The 27,386-nt window shown below is 41.7% G+C and overlaps 1 protein-coding gene across 4 annotated transcripts; it reads right to left on the minus strand.

Moving 5' to 3' along the window:
- On the minus strand, positions 1-26,016 carry FAM161A (FAM161 centrosomal protein A). Of its 4 annotated transcripts, XM_045788057.2 has the most exons (7): positions 25,595-26,016; positions 13,736-13,974; positions 10,199-11,362; positions 9,672-9,839; positions 7,774-7,873; positions 1,228-1,382; positions 1-569 (listed from the first exon to the last, which is right to left on the minus strand). In XM_045788057.2, the coding sequence occupies exons 1-7, from the start codon at positions 25,790-25,792 to the stop codon at positions 431-433; spliced, it is 2,163 nt and encodes a 720-aa protein (XP_045644013.2). In that variant the 5' UTR covers positions 25,793-26,016; the 3' UTR covers positions 1-430. The 4 variants fall into 4 exon arrangements, 3 of the variants coding, with proteins under 3 accessions (XP_045644013.2, XP_045644014.2, XP_045644015.2); XM_045788058.2 differs by lacking the exon at positions 9,672-9,839 and having other exon boundaries at positions 25,595-25,913; XM_045788059.2 differs by lacking the exons at positions 1-569; positions 1,228-1,382 and adding an exon at positions 7,465-7,682 and having other exon boundaries at positions 25,595-25,913.
- Between the last annotated feature and the right edge of the window lie 1,370 nt (positions 26,017-27,386).

Consider the following 27,386-nt stretch of genomic DNA (forward strand, 5'->3'; position numbering starts at 1 on the left):
TAATTTAAAGATATTTATTGATTCAGACTTTCCAGAAAATTTTTTTCAAATCACCAAAAGCCAATACTTCTCTCTGCTCTCACTGCCACGCCATTTGTTTCCACCCCAAATAAGGAAGTAACACATACTTTCATAACTAATCAGTTTGTGACAGCTATGATTCTCAAATGCTTTTTTAGACATACAAGTAAGGTCAAAGTTGCAAACCATATGGAGCGATTAAAAAACCTGACTCGGCAAAGCCTTACTCTAACTGACCCAACAACCTTTCGGCTGGATTTGGCCTTTTCAGGCTACAGATAACTTTGCTCAAGAGCCCTGTACCTATCGGAGGGCTCTCATCGATGCTCTTAACACCGCAAGCACGGGTGCTAAGGCCCACGGCCACCATCGACAGCTCGGCACAGACAGGAGACCCGCCGATTCCGTGTTACTCCTTAACAGATTTCTCTTCTCCGCTCTCTTCATCAGCTTCCTCTTTTTCCTTGTAAGAATCCTGGCTGTTCGTATCAATAAAATGATTTTCTTCCCCATTCTCTCTTTCTTCTATTTTTTCTTCTTCATCAAAGCTGGAGGAAGAAATTGATCAATCTTTCAAAGGAAAAATGATTTGGTTTAAAGGTCAACAAACCTTTGGCACTGTATGCCATCAAGAAGTCTTCCTTCCTCGAGTGTATGAGCTCCGATTTATCAAGAAAACTCTATGAAACTGCCAATTGGGAACTAATCTATTTCAAACCTTGACTGGCTCTTTATTTTTTTTTTTTGTAAAGATTTTATTTATTTATGTGACATAGAGACAGCCAGCGAGAGAGGGAACACAGCAGGCGAGTGAGAGAGGAAGAAGCAGGCTCCCAGCGGAGGAGCCCGATGTGGGACTCGATCCGGCACGCCGGGATCACGCCCTGAGCCGAAGGCAGACGCTTTAACGACTGCGCTACCCAGGCGCCCCTTGACTGGCTCTTTAAACTTAATTTGAAATCATCTTATTATTTTCATCGTTTATGTCAGTCAGAAATTTAAATTATTCTGCTTTAAAAACAAGATACTTCATTACCATGTAATATTTTGAATGCGTCAAGTATTAAAATATCAATGTTTTACAATAGTTTACATGTATTTTGTTAGATTAAAAGATCTTTTAAAAATAGAGGACATAATTTTATGCTTTCTGGCAGGTAAGAATTTTTTCAAAGGTAAATAATTTAGACATCTTATATATGTTACCTTTCTTTATCTTCAATGAAACTCTTCATCTCTTGATTGCTGAAGTACTCAATTATTTTTCCACTTTGGCCTTTCTTTGAAACAAACTCGTCAGATAGTCCTAGTGCTTTTAGGGTATTAGAATAATGCTTTTCTGCTGCCATTCTTGCATTTTTCTATAGGAAAGACAATCCTTTTTAGAGGAGAACAAAAGACTTCAAATTTCCATTAAAAATATATGGGTTAAAAGCTCCAGTGAAAATTAAATCCCATAATCACAGGTGGCTGACAGTATGCAGACCTTCTGACCAGCAATCCCACCCCCAGACATATACCCGGAGAAGCTCCCACATATGTGCCCCAGAAGACCTGTACCAAAACCCTCGGGACAGTACTGTTTGTAACAGCCCCAAACTGGAGACAACCCAAAAATCTCTCAACGATAGGACGGATAAATAGTGGTATACTCATACAACAGAGTAAAATAAAGCAATGACAATGAATGAACTCTAGTTGTACATGACAACATGGATGGATCCCATGAACATAATACTAAGCAAAAGCAGCAACACACAAGAGAATACATATAGTATGTATGATTCATTTACATGAAGTCCCCAAACGGGCAAAACTAAACTATACTGTGTAGGGATAGGTACAAAGGATAGTAAGACTGCAAAACACAAACAACAATAATAGCAAAAACAAGGAAATGCTAATCTCAAAAATTAGAATGGTGGTTACCTCTAGGGAGTGGGAGAGGGTTTTGATGTGGGAAGGGCACATAGGGTTTCTGGGGTGCTGGCAATGTTCTGTTTGCTAACCTAGGTAGTAGCCACATGAGTTTTGACCTATAGTTATTCTTTACACTCTACCTGTTTTATATACTTTTTAAAAATACACTTTAATGACTGTTCAAGACTATCTGGAAAAACCAGGAAGAAAATAAGTTTGTGATAGTTGTCAGAGGGTTCTTTTATGTACCACTGTAATTTTTATTCTTTACTTGCCATATCTCTAATCTATCAAGGATGACAAAATCATCACTGTTGTTACCTCTACTCTGGAGGAATCAACGGATACAGAAAAAAGAACAAGAATTTAGAACTGGGTTCAAATCTCCAGAAAGTTGTTTCCTGGCTTTGGGACCTGTAGAGTTGTGATGACCCTCTCACACCTGAAGCAAGTCAGAAGTCATCAGTTCCTGAGACCACAGGCTTTCCAGGGTCACAGGCTTTGGTCCCCTTTTACCTCTTACGAGTATAGGGCCAAGAATTGCCATCTGGACCTTCAACTGAAGCAAGGTGACTAGGAATGGGCCAGTTCCAGTGCACCAATGGCACCCCATATTGGAAAGGGTGTGGGAGAGCACCCAGTCTCACCCCCAAATTTAACAAACAAGGAAACCAAAACACTCCTTCCACCACCACTAAAGTCCAGCAGTTTGCTTAAGGTCACAAGGATAGTGAGTGGTAGAACCAAGTCTCTTGACCATTTCCTGGGTCTTTTCCACTCTACCATGCAGCTTTCTCTAAGTAGCAGCGCTCATCCCGGAGTTCGAAGGTAGCTTAAGCCTGACTTCAGCAATGCAGCTGTCAGATATTTATCTGCCTAGAGTGACTCCAGCATAACGAGGGACCAGAGCATCTAGTGTTCCATGGCAGAAACCAAAATAGCAAAGACTGATTACAATGGATAAACTGTCACCAGTGATTTCCTGATGATCTGGAAAACTGAAAATGCACTCAACTGTTGCTAAAATGCACCCACTATGAATAACAATTTTTAGAAAAGTTAATAAAAATGCATCCAGAGGGGCGCCTGGGTGGCTCAGTCAGTTAAGTGTCTGCCTTCAGCTCAGATCGTGATCCCAGGGTACTGGGATTGAGTCCGACATCAGGCTCCCGGCTCAGCGGGGAATCTGCTTCTCCCTCTCCCCTTCCCCCGTGCTCCGTGTTCTCTCTCTCTCTCGAATAAATAAATAAAATCTTTAAAAAAAATGCATCGAGAGGCTATGAACACCAACACACAAGCCCTGAGGAACTGAAAGTCATGGCAAAGTGAGAAGATAAGAATTATGCCCCAAAGACTGTAAAGAAACCCCAAACCTAACTCTAAATGCATTAAGAACAGTATATGCTGATGTAAGCAAATTAAATATAAAAGAGATTAAAATGATACCAAAGTCAGTGCTCATAAGTCTTCATCTGATTTTGGTTTAGAATTTAGAATCTACTCAATTAGTAAACCCTGTGATTTCCAAGAAACAGGACAACATGGTTTGTTCTGTCCCAGATCATAGGCTTACTCTGCTAGAGAATAACTCAACAACAGCAAGATCACAATTAACACTAATAAATGGATAATGCACAAAGTTGTGAGTGAATTTATTAAATAACAGCTGTTAATTAGCAGCAATAGTCACAGCAAAAGAGACTGCAAGAAAAAACTGCACTAATTTATGTTAACAAAACCAAAGCAATGGTGAGTCACTGCCAGTCACTCTATATATAGAATTAATTACCTTTTACTATTTTGTATCAAGGTGAATAGCATATAATTATTCTTAATTGAAATAAATATTTCCTCCTTGCATTTCACCATGCAAAGAATTGCACAGACTATGAGATTAAAGGAACAATTAAAATAACCGTATGGGGGCACCTGGGTAGCTCAGTGGGTTAAGCATCTGACTTTGGCTCAGGTCATGATCCCAGGGTCCTGAGATCGAGCCCTGCATCGGACTCCTTGTTCAGCGGGGAGCCTGCTTCTCCCTCTCCCTGTCTACCACTTCCCTTGCTTGTGTTCTCTCTTGACAAATAAAATCTTTGAAATAAAATAACTATGATTATTTTACTATCAAAGATTGCAAAAAAAAATTAGTGTTGCTTCTTCAGGAAACCAAAATAACATGCAATGATGAAAATTTGTCTACCATCAGTGCCCCCATGTGAAGGGGGAAAATACTTATTTTCCATAACCATAAGTTTCATTTATAGTATTTCTTCCACTCACTTAATTACTGCATACTTCTTTTGTTAACAAGTCCTCACGGGAGGTAGCGGGTCATATATGGAGAGAGAAAAGTGTTTTCGGACAAAAAGGGACCGGAATATGTGAGGGCCAGAAGTGGCAGAAGTAGAACCAGCTGTGAAACTGACCTATGCTTTGGACATTTAACATTTCTCTGTGGCTTTAATTTACACACGCTACTTATTTTGCCTCACATTCTCTGGGCTCAGAAGCAGCGGGAATTCACAGCACGGCACAACTGCTTACTCAGGCTGAGAGCATTACTAACAGGTCAGGGTGGCGCTCTCCCCCCCTCTCCCCCAGCTAATCCAAGAAAAAAAAACAAGAGGTCATTATCTGATCCTAACAGTTTTGGTTCAACAAATGTTTATTAACATCTCCTCTGTGCCAGACGTTATTCTAGGTGCGAGGTGCTGGGAATACAAAGATTTGACCACGACCTTTAAAACAAACTAGCTAGAAGGGAAGAGAGATCCCGAAACAGCTAATTCCCATGCAGTGTAGCAGGAGCGAAGACAGAGGCATGCAGAGGGTAAAAAACACCGGAAAGGGCACCTGATCCTACCTGGGAAACAATGCAAGAAGTGATTTAATATGGACTTGAAAGATTAGGAGGAAAAACAGGAAGAGGCGCTAAGAGTGTTCAGCGACAGCATGAATAAAGATTTCAAGTTTGAAACTAGTAGTCTGGTATAGTCTCAGAGTAAAGGGTGTCCATGGTGAGGGGGTGGGGGCAGTGCCGGGGTTGATGAATTTGGTTTAGTATTTAGAATCTACTCAATTAGACGTTAACAGGGATCAGAGTATAGAGAGTTCTATACACTATGCTGAGACTCATGGAGGTATTTTCTGGGAGAAAGCAGGACAGTATTAGTCTTAAGTGTTCGGAAGCAGACGGATTTGGGTCCAATCCTAGTTAAATTACTGACTGACTATAAAACTTACTAGTTACTTACCTTCTTTGAACTTCAGTTTTTTCCTCTGTAATACAGGAATACCCACTTTGTAGTCCTGTTTGAAGAAGTCAGTGACAAGACCTCTTGCTACCATTCATTGAAAATGAGAACGAGTAGAATCAGTGAAAATGCATGACTGTCACTGTTACCAGAGGTTATTTACTACCTATCCAGGGTTAATGTTTTGGCAAGCGAACGGGAATGGTAAGCTGAAAATATAATGGGTGGCTTTGCAAAAAGCAAGGCCGGAAAACAGTCAAACCATTACAATAACTCAGGAGATATTAGAGGGTTCACGTAGCATTTCACCATCAGGAATGGAGAAAGGCAGATCCAAAAATTATTTAGGAAGAAAACTTGTCAGGTCTCTCAGTGACAACTGAAAGGGGGAGTAAAAATGGTTCCCAGCCACCAAAATTGTGGCCCAACAAAAATAGGAAGTTAAAGAGGAAGGCAAGATGAATGTGTGGGAAATCTGCGTAGGTAAAACCACCGACAAAAAGATAGAACACTCTGCAGTTGGGAGTTGGAAATGACTGCTTTGAGCTAAAAGTCAATCACTTTCCACTAGGTAATACAGAATTTTTCTGTATTTTTCCCTCTAAAGTTGAAACTGAGATATTAAAAAAGAAACCCACCCCTTAAGATGAAAAGTATTACATAAAATTATATCCAAATCTGTAGAGGGTTCCCATAACTCTGAGAGACTGAATATGTAAATTCACCTATAATACATGTCCCTGTCCTCAGTGCATCATTGAGAAGGGCGGTCCTGTAATGCTGCCAGGAAGCTCCAAACGCAACAGCTTGAAATTCACAACACAGCACCTGTAACCTCCAGTGATTCTATTGTTAGCTACGTCACCCATAAGAACACCTCCCTTGTGAGAACAAAGGAGAAGATGATGCGAAATGGATATCTCTCAGGGGAAGACTGTAAAACCGACTATAAATTTAGTAAAATCAGGACTCACCATCCATAGGATCAAATTATTTTCCCAATGAAAAGGAAGTCCTTTCAGTAATTGTAGATAAGAATGAAAATTATAGACTCACTTAAAAAAAAACCGATCAACAAAATGAAAAGGCAAGCTACTGAATGGAGAAAATATTTGCAAATGATATATCTGATAACAGGTTAATATCTAAAATATATAAAGAACTCATACAAGTCAATAGCAAAAACCCAAATAATCCAATTTAAAATGGGCAAAGGATCTGAATATATACATTTTCCCAAAGAAGATATTCAAATGGCCAACAGGTACATGAAAAGGTGCTCAACAGCACTAATCATCAGGCAACTGCAGATCAAAACCACAATGAGGTATCGCCTCACACCTGTTAGGATGGCTAGGATCAAAAAGACAAGAGATAACAAACGCTGTGCTAGTGAGGATGTGGAGAAAAGGGAGCCCTTGGGCACTGCTGTAAGAATTAGTACCACCGCTATGGAAAACAGTATGGAGGTCCCTCAAAAAGTTAAAAACAGAAATACAATACAATCCAGCAATACTCAACTTCTGGCTATTTATCTGAAGGAAAGAAAATCGCTATGTTGAAGAGATATTTGTACCCTCACATTCACTGAAGCATTATTTATAATAGCCAAGATGTGGAAACAAGGTAAGTATCCGTCAAAAGATGAATGGGTAAAGAAAATGTGGTATATGTGCAAAGGAATACTATTCGGCCATTAAAAAGGAATTCCTGTCATAGGCAACAATCTGGATAGACTTTGAGGACTTTATGCTAAGTGAAATAAGTCAGACAGAGGAAGACAAATGCTATCGATCTCACTTATATGTGGCATCTAAAAACAAAAACAAAACAAACTCATAGAAAAACAGATCAGATATGTGGTTACCAGGGGCTAGATGAAGGTGGTCAAAGGTATAAACCTCTAATTATAAAATAAACAGGTACTGGGAATGTAATGTACAACATGAGGACTGTAGTTGATACCAACTGTATGGCACATTTGGAAGTTGCTAAGAGAGAAAATCCTAAAACGTCAGATTTTAGTAAATCCTAAAAGTTTGGTACCTAATGAGGTGTGGGTTATTAACCAAACTTACGGTAGTAATCGTCTTGCCATATATGTATGTCAGGTCACACGTTGTACATCTTAACCTTACACAGTGCTCCAGGCCAGTTACAGCTCAATGACACCGAAAAAAGAACTGGCAGAAATAAATCTGATTCCATTAGCATTTTGTTTCATTTTTTAATTCTTCAAAGACTTCCAAATCACAGCATGAAGACTCACCTTAATACACGGCTAAGTTGGTACTAAAAAAAAAAAAAAAAAGACCAGCCACGAAACCCAGGTTGTGCAGCTCTCACTTTGAGTGTGACCGCATTAGCAGCATGCTCTTTACCAAGCTGACACGTCTCCTCAACAAGGGCTGACGGGCAGATCTAAGCGAAAACGTACTTGACTGATTTGATGAGGCGGTCACAAAACCAATAATATGTCTCAATAAACTATATAAGAAAAATGGACTGTGAGTTAGGAGCTAGAGATGTTAAAAAAAAAAAAAAGCTGACCGTAGCCTTAAATTCCAACAAACACAACCTGAGCGACTCTTTCAAATAGTAGCGGCCTGTGTTTTAATTTTTCTTCTCTTTCTTCTAGTTCTCGTCGGTATTCTCTCATCCTTTCCTTTTCACTCTTTCTAAAATCAAATAAAAGGAATGGAATTTTAAAAAGAAATAGTAACTTACACATATAACATTTAGCTCTGCTGATAAATCAGGAATTAAATTACGAGCACGGCTTACAGTTTACCGTAATTCCTTCCCTAGACTGGTGAAAGTCTATGGAATGCAGAATAAAAACCCTAGGTTGTGAGAGCACACATTTTACATCCTGGGAACAGTCTGGATATTCTGATGTTTCTGAAATTTTCAAGACATAATATATTAAATATGCTTTAAACTGGCTTGAAGAGATGAATAGATGCCCTCTTAACTCAATTTTAAGCGCAGAAAACCAAGAAAATTCAGTCCAAATTAGGTATCTTCTCTTTAAGGAATTTCTTCTGAAAATCAAGACCTTGCTCTTCTTTTTCTCCCTAAACAAGTTCTCCTACAGGTTGGTGGCAAAGGTAATTAAATGGGAGCAGGTCAGGGGAAAATAGGGAGTAAAGGGATAGGACATATAGAGGAAAAGGAACCAAATACATAAATTCACAGTAAATGTACTTACTATTTGCACAAGATCTTATAATGAATAAAATACTCTATTTCCTTTCTGTAAAACATACTAACTCTACTAAGGTAATAAGATTTCACGGATTAGAGAAAGTAATTGTACTATAGAATGGTAATTATGCTTAACTATACACAAACTTGGTATTACGAAAAATTCAGTTTACTTTCTTAGGGCGAACAGTACATTTCTAAAAATTTTTGCTCAAGTTCATCAAATTAAGCTCCATCACTGAATTACACTGATATACATTATAAGGAATATAAACATAATATGCATTATAAAGGAATATAATTATTATTACAAATAGTATGTATTTAAAAAGGAACACTCATAATTAAAAGCAAATATAGATTGGGGGGGGTACTTATAAATCAGATTAAAAATTAATAAACTGTATTACTTACCGAGCTTTGGGGGAGATATTTTCCTACTTAAACATGAACATTTTTACATAAAAATGTTCCTCTGGAACACTGGTTTTCAAACTTTATACTGCAGAATTCCAGTGTTCTGTGAAGGGGTTCTGCAAATATTTTTATTTATTTATATTATATTTATATTAAAACTGCAATGAAATGCAACACACAGCACTAAACACACACATGTGTTAATTGACACATCACATAATTGGTATTAACATCAAAATGTTAATTTGTGATATTAGATTTCATGCAGACCTTAGAACAAAGCTCTTTGAAAGATCTATTTATTAAAGAATATTCTGGGATTACATGGCGAACTATTAAAAAAGAGCTTTATCTGTATGAATCAGGATTTTTCTATGTTAACTATACTGGAATTAAAATAAAAAACTTAAAAAAAAAGATTTTTCTCAATATTGTACTGTGCAATCAAAAATAGTATAAATAAGGGGCCCCTGCCTGGCTCAATCGGTAGAGCATAGAACTCTTGGTCTCAGGTCATGTCACATTCAGGCCCCACATTGGGCACGGAGCTTACTCAAAAAAAAAAAGAAAGAAAGAAAGAAAAAGAATAGATACTGACATAAGGTTACAACTATTAACTATGGCCACGCTAGTAAACGTTTCTATTCATCAACATGGCATTATGGTCCTCCCCATGAGGTGACGTGAGTGAGTGGGTGTGAATACGTATGTGTGTGGACGCTGAGTCTAAGTGGTAGCAACTTGAATCCAGAAACTAAAATACAAATTAATCTGTTCCTATATTGTATCCGCTGATTAAAAAAGAAAGTTTGAAAACCAGTGATCTGGAGGTTCAGGATTCTTTTATGATACCTGAGAGATATGACTCTGGATTTTGACATTTGAGCTAAACTTTGATGTGAGTCATAAGCCTTAGCCCGGATTGTCAGGAGTTTCTGCAATTCTTTCAGTCTTTGCTTCTGCTTAGTTAGGATCCGATTTCTCTCTTCTTCCAACATTTTCTTTTCCTCAAGTGATCTCCTGAGGGCAACAAACTAAGGCTTAATTCCCTTTAAGCCAAAGAGAATGTTGTGTAGCAAAGATTTAACACAGGAAAATTCAAATGTTGAAAAAAGGCGACCTTTTGAGAAGGCTCTGACTTGTGAGACTGGAAATCAACAGGCTGACTAATCTTTTCTATCCCCGAAGATTCATAAAATGGAAAATATATTAATTTCTTAGGAGAACACCCTCTGGCAAAATGCTCTATCTTATATAGTAAAATATATGACCATATATAATTTCTTCAGATTTTCGAACTGACTGACATAAAATCATCAGAGCTACAAACACTACTTCAGCAGCCATGAGTCAGCTGGTACTACGTCCTAGTCATTTACCTCGTGGCTTGTTCTCTTCCTCTGGAAGCTACTGTGGGCATTGGAGGGTTGCAGTTACAAGGCACAGGCTTTGCACTTGCACTTCTAACTGCTGGCTTGTGCCTTGGAGACAGACTGGGCCGTGTTTCTTTCAAAAGTTCTTCATTGGCTGCAACGTCTGCCGCAATTTTCTCTCTTTTAGCGGATGTATTGGAGGCCACGTGAAGATCAGATGGTTTATGGCCGGTGAGGAGTTTTAAACACTTCTGTTCTGAGAGGTGTTTCTGGTATCTCTGAGGATGGTCTTCAAAATCAGCAGTCTGGCATCTAAACGTGTGTTTACCCTTCAGCTTTTCAGCCTGTTCAGGACACTTGAGCTTCCTCGGAGCACTTGTGTGACCTGACCTACAAGGCAGAGGGGATGAATTCTGTAGAAGCTCTTGGGCTCTCAGCTGGGTCATAATGTCTCTGTAGAGCTCTTCTTCTTTTAACTTTTCATTGGAGGTTGAGCCATAAGTAGATCGGGGTATAGGTCTGGCCTTAAATCGATTTGTTTTCTTTTTAGACTTACACAAGTCTCTCAGCTGCTTTTCCCGGATTGCTTGCTTCTGTTCCTCCCTTGCAATAAACTTAAATGGCTTTTGTGAGGCCAAAAGAGCTTCTTTGGTTTTTTCCTTCAAACATCTCCTGCGTTCTTCATTTTGCTTGACTATGTCATGATAAAGGGGGAGAAAGACGAATGCAGGAACCGGATTGGCTCGGAATTTTTTCTTACACTCCGATTCCTCTTCTTGTTTTTTGAGCAGTTGGCGTACCGTTTCAGTGTCTGATTTAGATTTCATGTTCTCTTCTTTTTTCCTCTGTTCCCGGATCATCATTTGAAAAGGCTCAGGTACTGTAATCTTTGGCACCCATTCTCTTGGTTTCTTCTTTGTTTTTTCAACTGCTGGGAATTTAGCATCTTTGTACTGAATATAGTCTTCAACAGAAAAGTTTGTCCACATGTTGTTGATGAGCTCTTCAGCATAGCTCATCACCCTCTTTTTCTCAGGATACTCTTTTTCTGAGTTGGGCAACTCATCTTCAGAGGAAGACATAATCAAGGAGGAAGACTGCCCTAAATCAGGCTCTGAAAATGATGTCATTAACGAGACAGGGTGATAGGAGTTCTTTTCTGAATCAGACCTAAATGAGAAGAATAATTAAGTTACATTATCAGTTGCATGTGACCAAATATAAAAATTAGGAACTATAAGATCAAGGTATAATCAGTTAGAAGATAGGAACTGGACAGAGAGGCCTTATAATTATCATTTTTATTTAGAATAGAGCTAAGAGACACCTATAAAAAATCTAATTCAATTCCCTCATTTCACAGGGGAACCTGAGACAGCAGAGACTCTTTGCGGCTAACCTCTATTAAATTCTTCACATGTTTTCCAGAGTCACCATCCCAAAACATACATCTAGTCACATCACTCCCCTTCCTGAAACTTTTCTATTATATCCCATTGCAACAAAGTCTAGATTATAAAGTCCTTCAAGACTAGCCCCTTTTCTGGGGTGTCTTGCTGGCTCAGTCGGTTAAGCGTCTGCCTTCAGCTCAGGTCATGATCCCAGGGTCCTGGGATCAAGCCCCACATCGGGCTCCTTGCTCAGCGGGGAGTCCGCTTCTCCCTCTCCCTCTGCCTCTCCCCCTGGCTGTGCTCTCTCTTGCTCATTCTCTCTCTTTCTCAAATAAATAAATAAATCTTAAAAAAAAAAGAAAAGAAAAAGACTAGCCCCGGTCTACCTTTCCTGTTTCACCTCTTGCCTTTCTCTACCTCCAGTTACCAATCTTAAGTCATGTCCAACCACATGAAGTTCCTCACACACACCATGATTTCTCATGCCGCTGTGCCTCTGCACACATGGTTTGTGTTGCCTTGAAGCCCACTCCTTGCTTCCTGCATCTGCTACAGCTACTCCTCCTTTAATACTGGACTTGGATAGGATAATTCCATAGAAAATTCCTGCCTGCATCCCTGTACCAAAACCATGACATGATCAGTTGTTTCTTCCTGTCTCCATAACACTGTTACATCATGTTGTATCACAATTTTTGGTTCTCAGCTAGTCTTTGAGCTCCTTAAGGGCATCTTGATTTTTGACCCCTCAGTGCCCAGGCAACTTCTGGCACACAGGAGATGCACAATTAGCACTGACCAACTGGCTGAGTTAAGGGACCTGTCTCAAGTTTCAAAACAAGAGAGTTCATAGCAGAAATGGGTCCAGAAATTATAGACTACTTTGAAAACCTGAATCAGATTTATGTCTTAGTCCTGAACTCTGTGTGTGTGTGTGTGTATACACACATATACATATGTATGTGTGTGTATTATTTATTTTTTTGAGTAACAGAAGTGGGAAAGTTTATCAAAGCAAAAAGTACACTCTTGAGGGGCGCCTGAGTGGCTCAGTCGTTAAGCGTCTGCCTTCGGCTCAGGGCATGGTCCCAGGGTGCTGGGATCGAGCCCCACATGAGGCTCCTTTGCTGAGAGCCTGCTTCCTCCTCTCCCACTCCCACTGCCTGTGTTTCCTCTCTCGCTGGCTGTCTCTCTCTGTCAAATAAATAAATAAAATCTTTAAAAGAAAAAAAAAGGTACACTCTTGAGTTACAAGAGCAGAAGCACTCAAGAGAGAGAGCTATACCTGTACTTTATATTTTTAATGAGCACATGTTTTGTTGTTGTTGTTTTATTTTATAAGCAGGCTCCATGCTAGGCATGGAGCCCAACACAGGGCTTGAACTCACAACCCTGAGATCAAGACCTGAGTTGAAATCAAGGATAGGATGCTTAACTGACTGAGCCACTCAGGTGCCCCTGAGCTCATGTTAATCCACATGATGTAAAGGGTTTTTAAAATTAAATTTTAATATTTATCATTTAAAAATGGCCTAGACTAGAGGCGCCTGGCTGGCTCAGTTGGAAGAGCATGCAACTCTTGATTTCGGGTTGTAAGTTCAAGTCCCACATTAGATGTAGAGACTATTTAAAAATAAAATCTTTAATAAATAAAAATAAAAATGGCCCAGGGGCGCCTGGGTGGCACAGCGGTTAAGTGTCTGCCTTCGGCTCAGGGCGTGATCCCGGTGTTACGGGATCGAGCCCCACATCAGGCTCCTCCGCTATGAGCCTGCTTCTTCCTCTCCCACTCCCCCTGCTTGTGTTCCCTCTCTCGCTGGCTATCTCTATCTCTGTTGAATAAATAAATAAAATCTTTAAAAAAAAAATAAATAAAAATAAAATAAAAATAAAAATGGCCCAGACTAAATATTTGATACGTATCTCCAGTTCTATGAGTGACAGTTCAGAGAGAAAAGACTAAATACCACCAATGACTCTCAAAACAAGCAGCCATTGGTGGATAAGCCATTACACATTTCAAATAAAATCCAACCTCTGTATATCATTAAAAGTACAAAGGATAGTCAAGAGAAAATATTCGGAAATAGTTTTGTTCTGCACTTTAAGTATACATTTTACGGCCCACAAATAACGTTATGTACAAACTCACCTGGAAGAGACACTAGAAACTTCTTCCCTGATGATCACTGGCTGAACTTCTTTTAAATTTAATTTATTCTGGTACATCTTCTCTAACTTTGCCATAGTTTCCAAGTGGGCAGCTTTCAGTTTTTCTAGCTCCCTAAAATACTCTTCATTAGAGTGGTATATATCAGAAAAGTTCACAAAGTCCTCATCACTTATACGTGTTTGTTCATCCACCTCAGAAATGTTGGTGTTAAAATCAGCCTGGTAGGAGGAAAAAAACCTGTTATATGGTGTTTAGAACTGAAAGACAAATTAAGCTGACACCAATTCCCAATGCTGCTTCTTAAAGTGTACACTTAATTAGGTTATACATTACTTGTAGGCTACATACGCATAATGGATTATAAGTTATTTGTGGACTATGTACATTTTCCCCTAATGACATTTTGTTAAGAATAAGAGACGGGGGGGCGCCTGGGTAGCACAGTCGTTAAGCATCTGCCTTTGGCTCAGGGCATGATCCTAGCGTTCTGGGATGGAGACCCGCATCAGGCCCCTCTGCTGGGAGCGGGCTTCTTCCTCTCCCACTCCCCCTGCTTGTGTTCCCTCTCTCGCTGGCTGTCTCTATGTCAGATAAATAAATAAAATCTTTAGAAAAAAAAAAAAGAATAAGAGACAGGGCACCTGGGTGGCTCAGTCAGTTGAGTGTCTGACTCTTGATTTTGGCTCTGGTCATGATCTTGGGATCGTGGGATTGGGCCCTGAGTCAGGGAATCTATTTGAGATTCTCTCTCTCCCTCTGCCCCTCCCCTCCTTTCTCTAAAATAAATGAATGAATCTTAAAAAATAAAGAAAGAAAGAAAAAAAGAAAAGAAAGAGCGAGAGAGAGACAGAGAGACATCAAGTTGCCAGGAAAGAAATGCTATTTAATTCATTTTACATAGGATGGTTAAATTCCCAGGTCATGTACTAACCCATTAACCAGAACAGGGTAGAACCAAACCACCCTTTATAAAGAACCTCCTTCTGAGTTGTAAGTTTTAACGGAGATGAAGAAAAACAGTTCTTCCTGCTGCAAACCAGCCAGACACAGCCCAACACCCTCCCCTAGCTGGGCTCCTGCAGTGTGGGCCTCAAGGATGTGCTACTGAAGAAAAGACAGTGAAAGAGAGAAGTCAGGGAAATGGGAGAATGGGGACAGGGGAATGGAGGGAACGAATTTCTCATTGGCTCACCAAGGAGCCAGGGAGAAGGTCTCCTAGATGCCTCAGGAGGGAACAGGATGGTGTGGGAGGGGGTAGGAGGGCCCATCAGAACAGCCACTTCTGTGGGCAACAGCTCCCATGAGTGACAGAGTCTTCGGGGGTGACAAGAGAACAAGAGTAGTACAGTATAGTAACTACACACAGTGCAGCTATGCTATTGACAGGTCATGCCTAGAAGGGTCTATCTTCCTCCCTCACTCCTTTCGTATACATTTCAATGTTCTTTTTTTTTTCTTTTAAGATTTTATTTATTTGACAGAGAGAGAGAGAGAGAAAGAGAGCGCACACGTGAGCAAGCACAAACAGGGGGGATGGCAGGCAGTGGGAGAAGCAGGCTTCCTGCTAAGCAGGGAGCCTGATGCAGGGCTCGATCCCAGCACCCTGGGATCATGACCTGAGCCGAAGGCAGATGCTTAAACGACTGAGCCACCCAGGTGCCCCCTTTCAACGTTCTTTAACTGAAACAATTAAGGAGATAAAATCCCATTTTCTGTATAAGTAAAAATTTTTAAAATATTTTCTCAGTTGAGAAACAGTTGAAATTATTTGTGAGGCTATGCATAAAGGGCTGCTGACCATGGTTTTAAATTTAACCTACTGCCTGAAATAGACTCAAAATGAAAAAAGCATATTTGCCATAGAAAATTATAGACACATAACAATCTGATAAGACTCTAGAAAACAAAATTGAGTAGCTTCTCCCAGCAGGAAAATTCATAACATCAATTGTATACAAATAGTTACAGGTATGGTGTTTTGTTTGTTTGTTGTTGTTGTTGTTGTTTTTTAATGGACTAAAAACAGTGCACAAGAGGCCAGTGTTACACCACCTGGGGTAACTTAAAGAAAGCAAATGGGGGCGCCTGGGTGGCACAGTGGTTGGGCGTCTGCCTTCGGCTCAGGGCGTGATCCCGGCGTTGTGGGATCGAGCCCCACATCAGGCTCCTCTGCTGTGAGCCTGCTTCTTCCTCTCCCACTCCCCCTGCTTGTGTTCCCTCTCTCGCTGGCTGTCTCTATCTCTGTCAAATAAATAAGTAAAATCTTTAAAAAAAAAAGAAAGCAAATGAAGGAAAATAAGTTTTCCTCAAAAGAACTCATATGCAGAAATTTATTACCAACAAATTTATGACTCAGAGAATTGCTTTATATATGTCCTACAACTCAAGTAAGAGAATTCTGATATTTTCTGCTGTTTCTGTATGTGCTCCTCACCATTACTTTCTTAGCTGTGGGGATGAGAACTTTGTTAACTTCCCCAGTCATTAAATATTTAGAGACATCCAGCACTCAGCTGGCTCCTGAAAGATACAAATCAGATAAAAACTCCACCTTCCAGAAGCTTCCAGCTAGTGTTGCAGAGGACATGCAAATAAATCAATAGCAGACTTTGAATGAGACAGAACTCCCAACCCCTGCCCACAAGCTGCTCCCAGCTGAACAGGGAAGACAAATGAGTGACCACGTATGTCACGATATAAGACACCATGAGAACTCATAGAAAGAATGCCTAACTCTGACTAGGGAGAAAGAAGACAGAGAACTTACAGAGGTGAGTCAGACTGGAGACATAAGGATGGGTGAGGACAGTGTGCCAAATCAAGGAAGCAGTGAAAAACAAAGAAATCTGAGGCACTACTAGCAGGTAGTGTGATCTTAAGGAAACTGAGGCTCAGAGAAGTTAGGTGACCTGCCTGCATTCACACAGCTCGTAAGTAGCAGAGCTGGTATCAATCCCAAATCTGTTAGGCTCCAAAGGCACACCGCACTCCTCCTGAAGGCAAAAGGGGTTTTTTAGCCACAAGTGGAAGGAACAGGCATTATGTGCTCAGAGAGAGGTAGTCTGAGTGGCAGTGGGGAACAGAATATGTGGAACCCAGAGGAGGGTGGGAAACAAGGTGAAAAAGGTAAGTCAAGAGCCCCAGCCAAGAGACCAGGTGTCCAGGCCATAGCCAACAGGAGCCTTGAAGAATGTGAGCAGAAGAGTGACATAGTAATGCTCAGAAGGAGTCTTTTTTTTTTTTTTTTTTAGATTTTATTTATTCATTTGAGAGAGAAAGACAGAGAGAGCACAAGCAGGGGGAGAGGCAGAGGGAGAAACAGACTCCCTGCTGAACCAGGAGCCTGACATGGGGCTCGATCCCAGGACCTGGAGATCATAACCTGAGCAGACACCCAAACATCTTGGCCACGCAGGCGCCCCAGAAGGAGTCTTCTCGTGGCAAGTAGGAGCGAGTGAAGGAAGCTAAGTTTGGCAATGGTTAATGGGCTATTGCAAAGGTCTGAGTTAGAGATATGAAGGGTAAAATAAAGGGAGCAGTGCCAGGGACAAAAGAAAGGAGGCTGCCTTGGGAGAGCTGGGAGGCTGAAGTGTCAACTTGATAATGACCTGGGTTGTGGGCAAGAAAAAAGATTTCTGTTTGGAGTGCTGTCTGTCTAGGTAGATGGTGGTGCTGTCACTCATCGATACAGGGAATACAGTGGAAAAGTGTTTTAGGGAAAGGAAACTAATCTGCCTAATCTGTCTCAGACACACTGAGTTTGAGGGGATAGTAGGGCAGCCAGATGTCCAGGAAACCAGGGCGGGTGGAATACATGTGGAGAGTTGGTAATAAGGGTGGGCTGGAGAGGGAGATATGGCAGGTAGCAGTGCACACAAAAGTGACAGGTACAGCTTTAGATGTGGATAAGGTTGCCTAGGGAGAATGAAGCACTGAGAGATGAAAACCTGAGGATGGAAATGCTGGCATACACCAACATTTAAATAAGCAGGGTAAGGAGGACTGATATGAAGGAGAAAGCGGTCATGAGAGATACAAAGACCAAGTGATAACAGTATTCAAACAAAAGGAACTTTGGTTTGGTTTGAGTTTGGAAGATAAAGGAAGGCTTCCTGGAGGAGGTGATATTTGAGATGAGTCAAACCATGGAAGAATCTGGGGGGTCAGAGAGAGTATAGGGGGAAAAAGGAAAAGGGTACTCAAACTTCCAGATGAAGCTAAATGACATTAGTAAAAGCAGCAGAGGTGGACAATATGGTGGGGAGCAAGGTGCACAAAGTTGCAGGATAAGAGGAGAGCAAAATGCATAAAGCAATTTTGGGGAGCAAGCAGGAAGTGGTTCCCATTTCTCATCTAACTACTGGCTCCCAACCACTCACTGGTTACCTGGTTTCAGCTTCCTTATAACCCTTCAATAAGAAACACCCGTATGGAAGTTAAATCACTTTTCAGTTTGGAGCGTTGTCATGCCTTGGGAGAAAGATTACAGGCATGGTGGTAGAATTCTCATTCAAGCCTAGGTTCTGCACTTCTTAGCCATGTGACATGGGCACTTACCTTCTGAACATCAATGTAGTGACACATAAAGTAGGTGTGCAGGTGTTAAACTATTGTCTCTTGGCTCCAATGCCACCCTTCAATACCCTGCTATGTGATGCTGGGGATGGGATTCTGCAGTGTTTCTGCTTTGCCAGCTGTTCCCCACTAGGCTCTGCCAAAAGAAAGACTAGAGGGAAACTGCAAGGCTGGAAGAGGAAGGGACTTTTATTCTTTCCTGTTAGTTCTCTGTCTGCTTGAGCCTCCCCAGCAATGGTTCTTCCCCTGGGCAGCAGCAGTTCACTCTAGTAGCAGCACCTGATTCCAGTTTGCAGTTTTTCCAATGCTCACAGAATCAGCAAAATCACCTCTGGACGTTTGCACCTGCTGTTCCCACTCCCTGAACGCTCTTCCTCCAGATATTTGCATGGCTCACTTGCTCACTCCTTCAGGTCTTAATGAAATGTCATCTTCTCAACAAGATCTTCACTGACTACCCTATTTGAAATTACAACCTCTCCCCCCACTCATTGTCAGCCTCCCTTTTCTGCTTTATTTTTTTCATAAGTACTCACCACCAACTGACATTCTACATGACTTTACTTGTGTATCGTATGCCTGTCCCTACAAAAAGGGAAGCATCATCCTTGTCTTTGTTCATGGCTGTGTTCCCAGTGCCTAGAAAGTTCTTGGCCAATGGCAAATACTCAAGAAATATTGGTTGGATGAATGAATATAAACTAAAAAAAATATTAAGTTTCCACAGGGAAAAGAAGATAGGTATTTCCTCACAGAAGACTGAATCTTTTGAAGAAATACTGGCTGCCCTAAAGAGCTATATTCTACTCAGTATTGAGGAAAGGGCTCATTTTCCAAAAACTACAATTAAAACCAGGAGGATATTCCAAAGAACTGTTTTTGGCAAAAGCATCTGTACGCTCGTCATTCTTTCTTTCAGAATGTCCCTTAAAAGGAGGCCCTAGAACAATCATTTTCACAAAAAGGATAAAATATATTTGGACCTGGAAAAACTGTTTGAAAAGTTCTAGAAGCATGAGTAGCTTTTGACAAGATGGTGCAGGTCTCACAAACTTTACTTAGGTGCTGACTTTTGCCCACTATCCATTCCATTTCAGCTTAATAGTTTTAATTTTTTAGATAAACTGATCTCACAGTGTTTTATCTAAAACAGGTGAATGGTTAATAAGCAACTTCCAATTCTAATGTCATCTTTATCTCCACACAGAAGAAAATATTTAGTAAATCAAATAACGTAGGCCAAAGACATTATTTTCCAAGAACCTAAAATAGCATGCTTTCCCTTTAAATGTTCAGCTTTCTATGGAATGTTGTACATGTAGCCACCAGATTAGAGGATAATCTTCCCTAGGTTGGTTTGACCCATTTAGATAATGACTCCTAGCACATGTTGCTTCATTAGTAACCAGCACTCATAATTATCTGTGTTTTAGTCTATGTGGTATCATCTGCAGTTCCGGAATTTTTATTTAAAAACTTCTTTGCATTGAAAAGATTTCTAAGGAATAAGGTAGATATACATATACTAGCATGGATAAACCCCCAATAAATATAAGACAAAATGCAAGCTGCAGAACAATATGTATATACAAAATGTGACCATATATTACAATATCATATACACAGGAAACAGAAAAAAGCCCAGAAGACTATATATTGGTTTCAAAACAGTGGCTAACCAATGGGGGGAGTCAGATTTTCTTTTTTGTGGGAGAAGTGTTAAAAGGGCCTGTGTCTTATTTGTAGCATTTGACATTTTTTAAGATTTTATTTTTAAGTAACCTCTACACCCAAACTGTGCTCAAACTCACAAGCCCAAGGTAAGAGTCACATGCTCTACTGACTGAGCCAGCCAGGAGCCCTTGTAGCATTTGAAATTTTAAAAGGAGAATGTGTTCATATGTTATTTCCATAATTAAAATGTAACTTAAAAAAATAAAATGAGGGGCGCCTGGGGGCTCAGCAGGTTAAGCGTTTGACTCTAGGTCTCAGCTCAGGTCTTGATCTCAGGGTCCTGAGTTCAAGCCCATTTTGCGTGTGGAGCCTACTTAAAAATAAATAAGTAAAATTAAATTAAAAAATAAAAGAAAATAAAAAGTGTGTTTTGTGAATATTAATACTAAATTAAAAACTGAACAATATCTGGGGTGCCTGTTTGGCTCAGTCGATGGAGTGTCTGACTCTTGATTTTGGCTCAGGTCCTGATCTCAGGGTTGTGAGATCGAGCCCTGTGCCAGACTCCCAGCTCAGTGCGGAGTTGGCCTCAAATTCTTTCTCTCCCTCTCCCTCTGCCCCTTCCACTATCTCTCTCAGATAAATAAATCTTTAAAAAAAAAGGGAACCTGCCACCCCCCCAAAAAAAACCGAACAATTTCTTTTCTTAAAAGATTTTATTTATTGGGGCGCCTGGGTGGCACAGCGGTTAAGCGTCTGCCTTCGGCTCAGGGCGTGATCCCGGCGTTATGGGATCGAGTCCCACATCAGGCTCCTCTGCTAGGAGTCTGCTTCTTCCTCTCCCACTCTCCCTGCTTGTGTTCCCTCTCTCGCTGGCTGCCTCTATCTCTGTCAAATAAATAAATAAAATCTTAAAAAAAAAAAAGATTTTATTTATTTGAGAGAGAGAGAGCACAAGCCGGCAGAGGGGCAGAGGGAGAGGGAGAAAGACTCCCCACTGAGCAGGGAGCTCAACACAGAGCTCGATCCCACTGAGCTAAGGCAGACACTTAACTGGTGAGCCACCCAGGTGCCCCCAAACTGAACAATTTCTAATGGACACTTGGTCTGCCTAGCACTTCCCCTTCCTTCCTTCCTTCTGAAAGGTGGCTCTCACTTTCCCCAGCTCTTCTACCTGCTCCCACGGACCCAGCCCCCAACTTCCCATGAGAACTCTTCTATTTCTTTAAGAAAACAGAAACCATCAGAGGGAAGTTCATTCATCTTCCCATCTACAAAACTGCCCACTTTTACAGCCCTTTTCTCCTTTCCTCCTGTTTCAGAGATGAAATATCCTTTCTCTTAGCAGCATTTAACCCTTTTCCTCATCACTAAAACCAGTGAATGGGAAACTTACACCCCTTGTGATAACCCTTCTACCACTGTAGTTGGTCCTTAATCTCTTTTGTTCCCTTTTCTCTACCTGACTATTAAACGCTAGGTTCTTCTTCTCCTTTTTTTTTCTTTTAAGATTTATTTATTTTAGAGAGAGAGCGTGAGCGTGAGCGGTGGAGAGGAGCAGAGAGAGAAGGAGAGAATCTCAAGCAGACTCCCTGCTGAGTGTGGAGCTGGAGGGAAGGGGAGGGCTCTATCTCACAATCCTGAGATCACGACCCAACCTGAGCTGAAACCAAGACTCAGACACTCTACCGGCTGAGCCACCAAGGCACTTTTTTTTTAAATATATATATATATATATATATATATATATATATATATATATATATATATATATATATATATATATATTTTTTTTTTTTTTAAGTAGGCTCCATGCCCAAAGTGGTGCCTGAACTCAGGACCCTGAGATTAAGAGTCCCATTCTCCACCTACAGAGCCAGCCAGACACCCCTTCAATGCTATGTTCTTCAGAGTTCTATACTAGGTCCTTTCTCTTCTTTTTCTACACTCTCTCCCTAAATGACTTCATCCTTTCCCATAGTCTTAAAAATGCTGGAAACTCCCAGATAGAAGTCTATATAATCCAGACCCCAGGACTACGGTTTCATAGGCCCAACTGTTTCCTACATATTTCCACTTGGTAGTTTCACAGGCATCTCAAATTTACCCTGTTCAGAACTGAAACCCTGGGACGCTGGGGTGGCACAGTCGGTTGAGCGTCTGACTCTTATTCTGGCTCAGGTCCTAATCTCAGGATTGAGATCTCAGGGTCGTGAGATCAAGCCCTGCTTCAGCTTTATGCTCAGTGCAGAGTCTGTTTGAAATTCTGTCACTCTCTTTTGCCCCTCCGGCTCATGCTCTCTCTCTAAAATAAATAAATAAATCTTAAAAAAAAACCCAAAAAACTGAAATCCTGATTCCCCTCCAGCTTGTAAATCTATTCCTCCCCAAGTTATCCCCAATTCAGTAAATGGCATTACTTTTCATACACTGGTCAAACAAGAAACCTGGGAGTGAACATTCTTGATTTCTTCCTCTTCCATGGCCTTCACATGCAATCTAACAGTAAGTCCTATCCATTCTAAAGAAATCTGTCCACTTCTTGCCACCTCTCCTGGACTAGGACCAAGCCACCAACCCTGGCCCCTGAATTACCACGAGAGCTTCCTAACCAATTTTCCTACTTCTGCTTTGTCAAAGCCTCCAATCATTCTCCAAAGAGCCATCAGTCGTCTTTTAAAAATGTAAACAGAAACATGTCAGATCTCTTAAAAGTCTTCAAGGACCTCCTGCTGTACCTGTACAAACAGTAAACACTAACCTCCTTACCGTGGTCTAAAAGGCCCTGAATGATCAGGCCCAGCTAACTTCTCTAACCTCATCTCCTTCCCTGCCCCCTTCCTCACTACCCCTTCTCTCTTTTCAGATCCTTAATCGCACAAAGCTCTTTTCTCTTCCTATCTAAGGCTCTCTGCACATGATGTTCCCTCTGCTTGGAATGCTTTGTCTACCCCTAGTCTTCAAATGGCTGCTGTTTCTCATCTACCAGGCATTGACTTAAATGTTAATTCATTTAAGTAGGTTCCTGGCTACTTCTCTTTTTAATCATAGAAGCCTGCTCATTTCTTTCCCAGCATTTCTCATCTTATAATCATTTGACTATTCATTTTGTATTATCTAGCTTCCCTACCAGACTGGAAGCTTTGTGACAATGTGCTCTATGTCTGCTTCACTCACAACTAAATGAATAGTCAGTAACTAGCACTTAATAACTGCTTGATATTTGTTGAAAAAGGTTATCCCATTAGGAAAGTCAGTGAAACTTTAACTGTGAATATTAAAGAATATTGCTTTACCCATGTCATCATTAACCACATAACAAGGCCTATGGAGTGCTTTCTTCAACTGAGGCTAGAATCAAGGAACCTGCCTCAGAGTCCTGCAAAGGGTGTGTGTGGGAGGGGGATGGGGTTGGCTTTGGCAAACTAAAGAACAGAAAGGAGCCTACTGTAACAGTTGGTTCTCTAATCAATCTTTTTTTTCTTTTTTTAAAAGTAGGCTCCATGTCCAGCGTGGAGCCCAATGTGGGGCTTGAACTCAGAATCCTGAGATCAAGATGTGAGATCAAGGCCTGAGCTGAAATCAGGAGTCAGACACTTAACCAACTGAGCCACCCAGGCGCCCCTCTAATCAGTGTTGTGTGGTGCACGTAGTATCTGAGCTTACTACATTTTATAGATGACAAAGTTGAGACAAATTAATCTTTAAAAATCAAGGTAGAGACCCAAGACAAACTGTGAAGAAGACATGCTTGGCTCCTGGACCCTTTCCTGCCTTTCCAGGGCTTCTTCCTCCAACCGATACCCTCTGACTATCAGGTCTACTGCGGCAGCTCATCCAGGTTTGCTTTTGGACCCTCCATGTGTGGTAGTTTTAGAACAGTGTCAAACCCAAAAGACTTAGCACCCTTTTCTGTTTGCTTGGTAGGATCCTGTCCCTTTAAAACTAGCTTATTAGATAAACTAATCTCTCCTATGGTACTAAATTTCTAATACAAATTTGCAGTTTAGCAGGGCACTCTGGAAGTATGCCAGCCACCTCAGAAATGACTGACTCCTCTAGCACAGCAAGCCAAAGGAGATTTAATCTTTGGATGAGTTGTTCAAATGACAGTCTCACTGGCAGTTGTTATTATTATTACGAATTTATATAAACTGTTCAGATATGACACACATTTTCTCATTTGGTTCTCCTAATATCCTGGTGGGATGAGAGAGACATTTATTACAGTTCTTTTACATATAAGGAAACTGAGATTGAAGAAAGTTACATCTTAGTATCACCTAGCAAATGGCAGAGAATGGAACCTAATCCAGGACTCCCAATCCTCTTCCACCATTCAAATCTTTTTCCTCTATCACTTTGCCTACTGAGATCTGTGTTGTGGGGAAGCTTTATCATGAATGAAACTGTTCCCAGGACTCTGACCCTGGTTCATGTTCAGGGTCTCAATCTGCCTTACTCTGGAGGATCTCAAGGAGTTTGTCTGTTGGTGAAATACTTACCATAAAAGGTGCTGCTACAGATTTTCTTATCAACAGTTTTAGTGTAAAAAGATTAGAATTCCAAAATATCTGGTGATTTTATTAGCCATAGACCATAATGTTTTGCATCTGAGAAGCTTTGGACAAATGGTATTAAGAATCTTTAACTGGTAGGATGCCTGGGTGGCTCAGTCAGTTAAGGTCTGCCTTGGGCTCAGGTCATGATCCCGTGGTTCTGGGATCAGTACCGCATCCGGCTCCCTGCTCAGCGGGGAGCCGCTTCTTCCTCTGCCTGCCACTCCCCCTGCTTGTGTGCTTGCTCTCCCTCTCTCTGACAAATAAATAAATAAAAATCTTTTAAAAAAATCTCTAACTGGGGGGTAAGGAGATTTATATTGGCACATTGCTAGTTAAAATTCAATGTTCCCATCTCTTAAGTGAATAGAGCAAATGGCAGCCTCAGCCCTCTACCTGATGGGCAGGTGTTCACGACACATTTGACACTGAAAATTGATGGGTGAAAAGGCTTCTCACACTGAAGAGTCGTTTAGGAAAATGAAACCTCAGTAATTTGCTTCTCTGGATACTTAACTTTAATCTGTGTATGATCTGCCCACTGAACTAAATGATTTTAAACACCACCTCTCATGTACAATGTTGTATTAAAATGCACTAGTAACCAAGACTTTAAGGTGATAATAAAACACACCTGACAGCACAGCTGATTCACCTGAGTTTTATGGGTTATCCACTATGGGGTACATCAGTTTTCCACAAGCTGAAAAGAAAACGCAGTAACTACTTCCAACAGATGCTGGAGCAAAGTAAACTTCTGTACTTTATACTCTCTAGAAATAAATGCGCTCCAATAAATTTTTACAATCTCTTTGTTGAAAATTAAAAGATTTTCCAATGCCTCCGTTTTGAGTATCTTCCATGGGGGCAAAGAGAAGGTGGCCGGTCAGGTTTACTGGGTAGGGAGGACCTGGACAGGGCATCGCGCGCGTTTTCCAGGCGGTGCCTCTGCCCAGCAGGGACGCGGACCAGCCCTCAGCCAGCGCCCGGCGGACACCCAGCCCCAGCCTACGTCCCGCCCCTGCATTACCCGCGCCAGCGCCGGCAGCACCGCCTTCTCTCCGTCTTCTTCCTCCTCCTCCTCCTCCAAGGCCACAGCCGCCGCCACCGCCAGGGCCTCTAAATTGTCTTCGCGTTTGTATTGGGCGACCTGCGCTCCAGTACTGGGATGTTTCAGGATTTCGAGACTGGAGGCCTCCAGTTCCGCCGCTCGGTGCGAGGCGGCCATCACCACGCCGCCGAGGCCTGAGCGCCCGCGCTGGCCCGGGGCGGGGGAAGCTGGCGTCGATTCAGGCACCCCGGCGGCTCCTGGCTTGGGGCGGGCGGTTACTAGGGGCTCAGTAACTAGGGACGCTACAGGGGCCGCGAGGGGCCAAAAGTCACTCAAACTCCCTTCTGGCTGCGGGAAACCCAAGCTGGGCGCTTCCTGGATAGTGGGAGTGAATACTGAGTCTTTCCTGGTTTAGAGGCTTGGCAGGCAAAACAGAGCACCTCTTCGCCAGCTTCGCGCCTCACCGCCTAAACGCACACTTCTCACATTATACCCGTGAAACAACTCGTTTTGTAGAAAAAAAATGTGCGCATTTTCATTTATTGAAATAATACGTTTGTTGAAGGCGGCGGCGGCAGAGGAAAGCAGATGGTATAATGTGGCGATCTCAGAACAGCAGCATAGTTTGCATCTGCGACCTAACATGGCTCCCCTGGGAACCAGAGAATAAAGAGGGAGGTACATCCTACTTTGACTGACTTGAGAGCTCGCAGGAATCAACCAATCCGAGGCTGCTAGTTATCCCACGCGTTTTTTTTTTTTCTTAGTTTGGCCAATAAAAGCCCAGAGTTGGGTGGAGCCTGGCTCACCCACCAGTGAGTGGCACTGCAGGTGTATGAACCGGGCGTTTGTGTTTGGGTCCATCAACTTTACGGTGGTTGGGTTGAAGTGTGCAAGCGCCCGACAGTAACCACAGACACACCCCATCTCCACCTCACCCCATCAACAGCTTCCCACTCAGGATTTGGGCGTTTCAAATGGCGACTTCCCTCTACATCATGTGGCTGTGGTGCAGTCTCAACCACCTAAGTCCCTACTACCTCAGGCTGAGGCTGCTTTTACCTTCTCCCTGTCCTTCAGCCTCCTCCCACCACTAGCCCTACAACCAGCCATCGTCACCATAAAGTTAAAGTATGCAGCGCGCGCTGCCTAGAACCTGTGCGGTCTGAGCCCTTTTTCTTTTTTAATCTTTTTTTTTTTTTTTAAGATTTTATTTATTCGACAGAGATAGAGACAGCCAGAGAGAGAGCGGGAACAAGTCAGGGGGAGTGGGAGAGGAAGAAGCAGGCTCAGAGCGGAGGAGCCTGATGTGGGGCTCGATCCCAGAACGCCGGGATCACGCCCTGCGCCGAAGGCAGACACTTGACCGCTGTGCCACCCAGGCGCCCCTAATCTTTTCTTTTTTTAACCAAGCTTCAGACCCATCATGGAGATTGAACTCAGGACTCTCAGATCTAGAGTCACATGCTCTACTGACTGAGCCAGCCAGGCAACCCTGAGCCCTGTTTATCAAGCTTTTCTTGGACAATGGGCTGGAATGTGAGCACCTGCAAAATCCCCCATTTCCCCACCTACTTCAGGCTGTTCTTTGTTTTGGCTGAGACTTGCTTTGCCTACTTGAACAGATACTGGCTTGATTCCGAGTAGAAGCCAAAGCCAGAAGCTCACGATGTATGGATGCCCTAAGTGACCAGAGTAGGGACTTCTAGTTAATTCACATGCAGATGGTTCTGTGGCCACATGTGCCCTTCTTGGGATTTGGTGTAAGCCT

This window comes from Ursus americanus, chromosome 7, assembly GCF_024610735.1.
Source record: "Ursus americanus isolate L20-20 chromosome 7, mUrsAme1.1.p, whole genome shotgun sequence".
Taxonomy (NCBI): Eukaryota; Metazoa; Chordata; class Mammalia; order Carnivora; family Ursidae; genus Ursus; species Ursus americanus.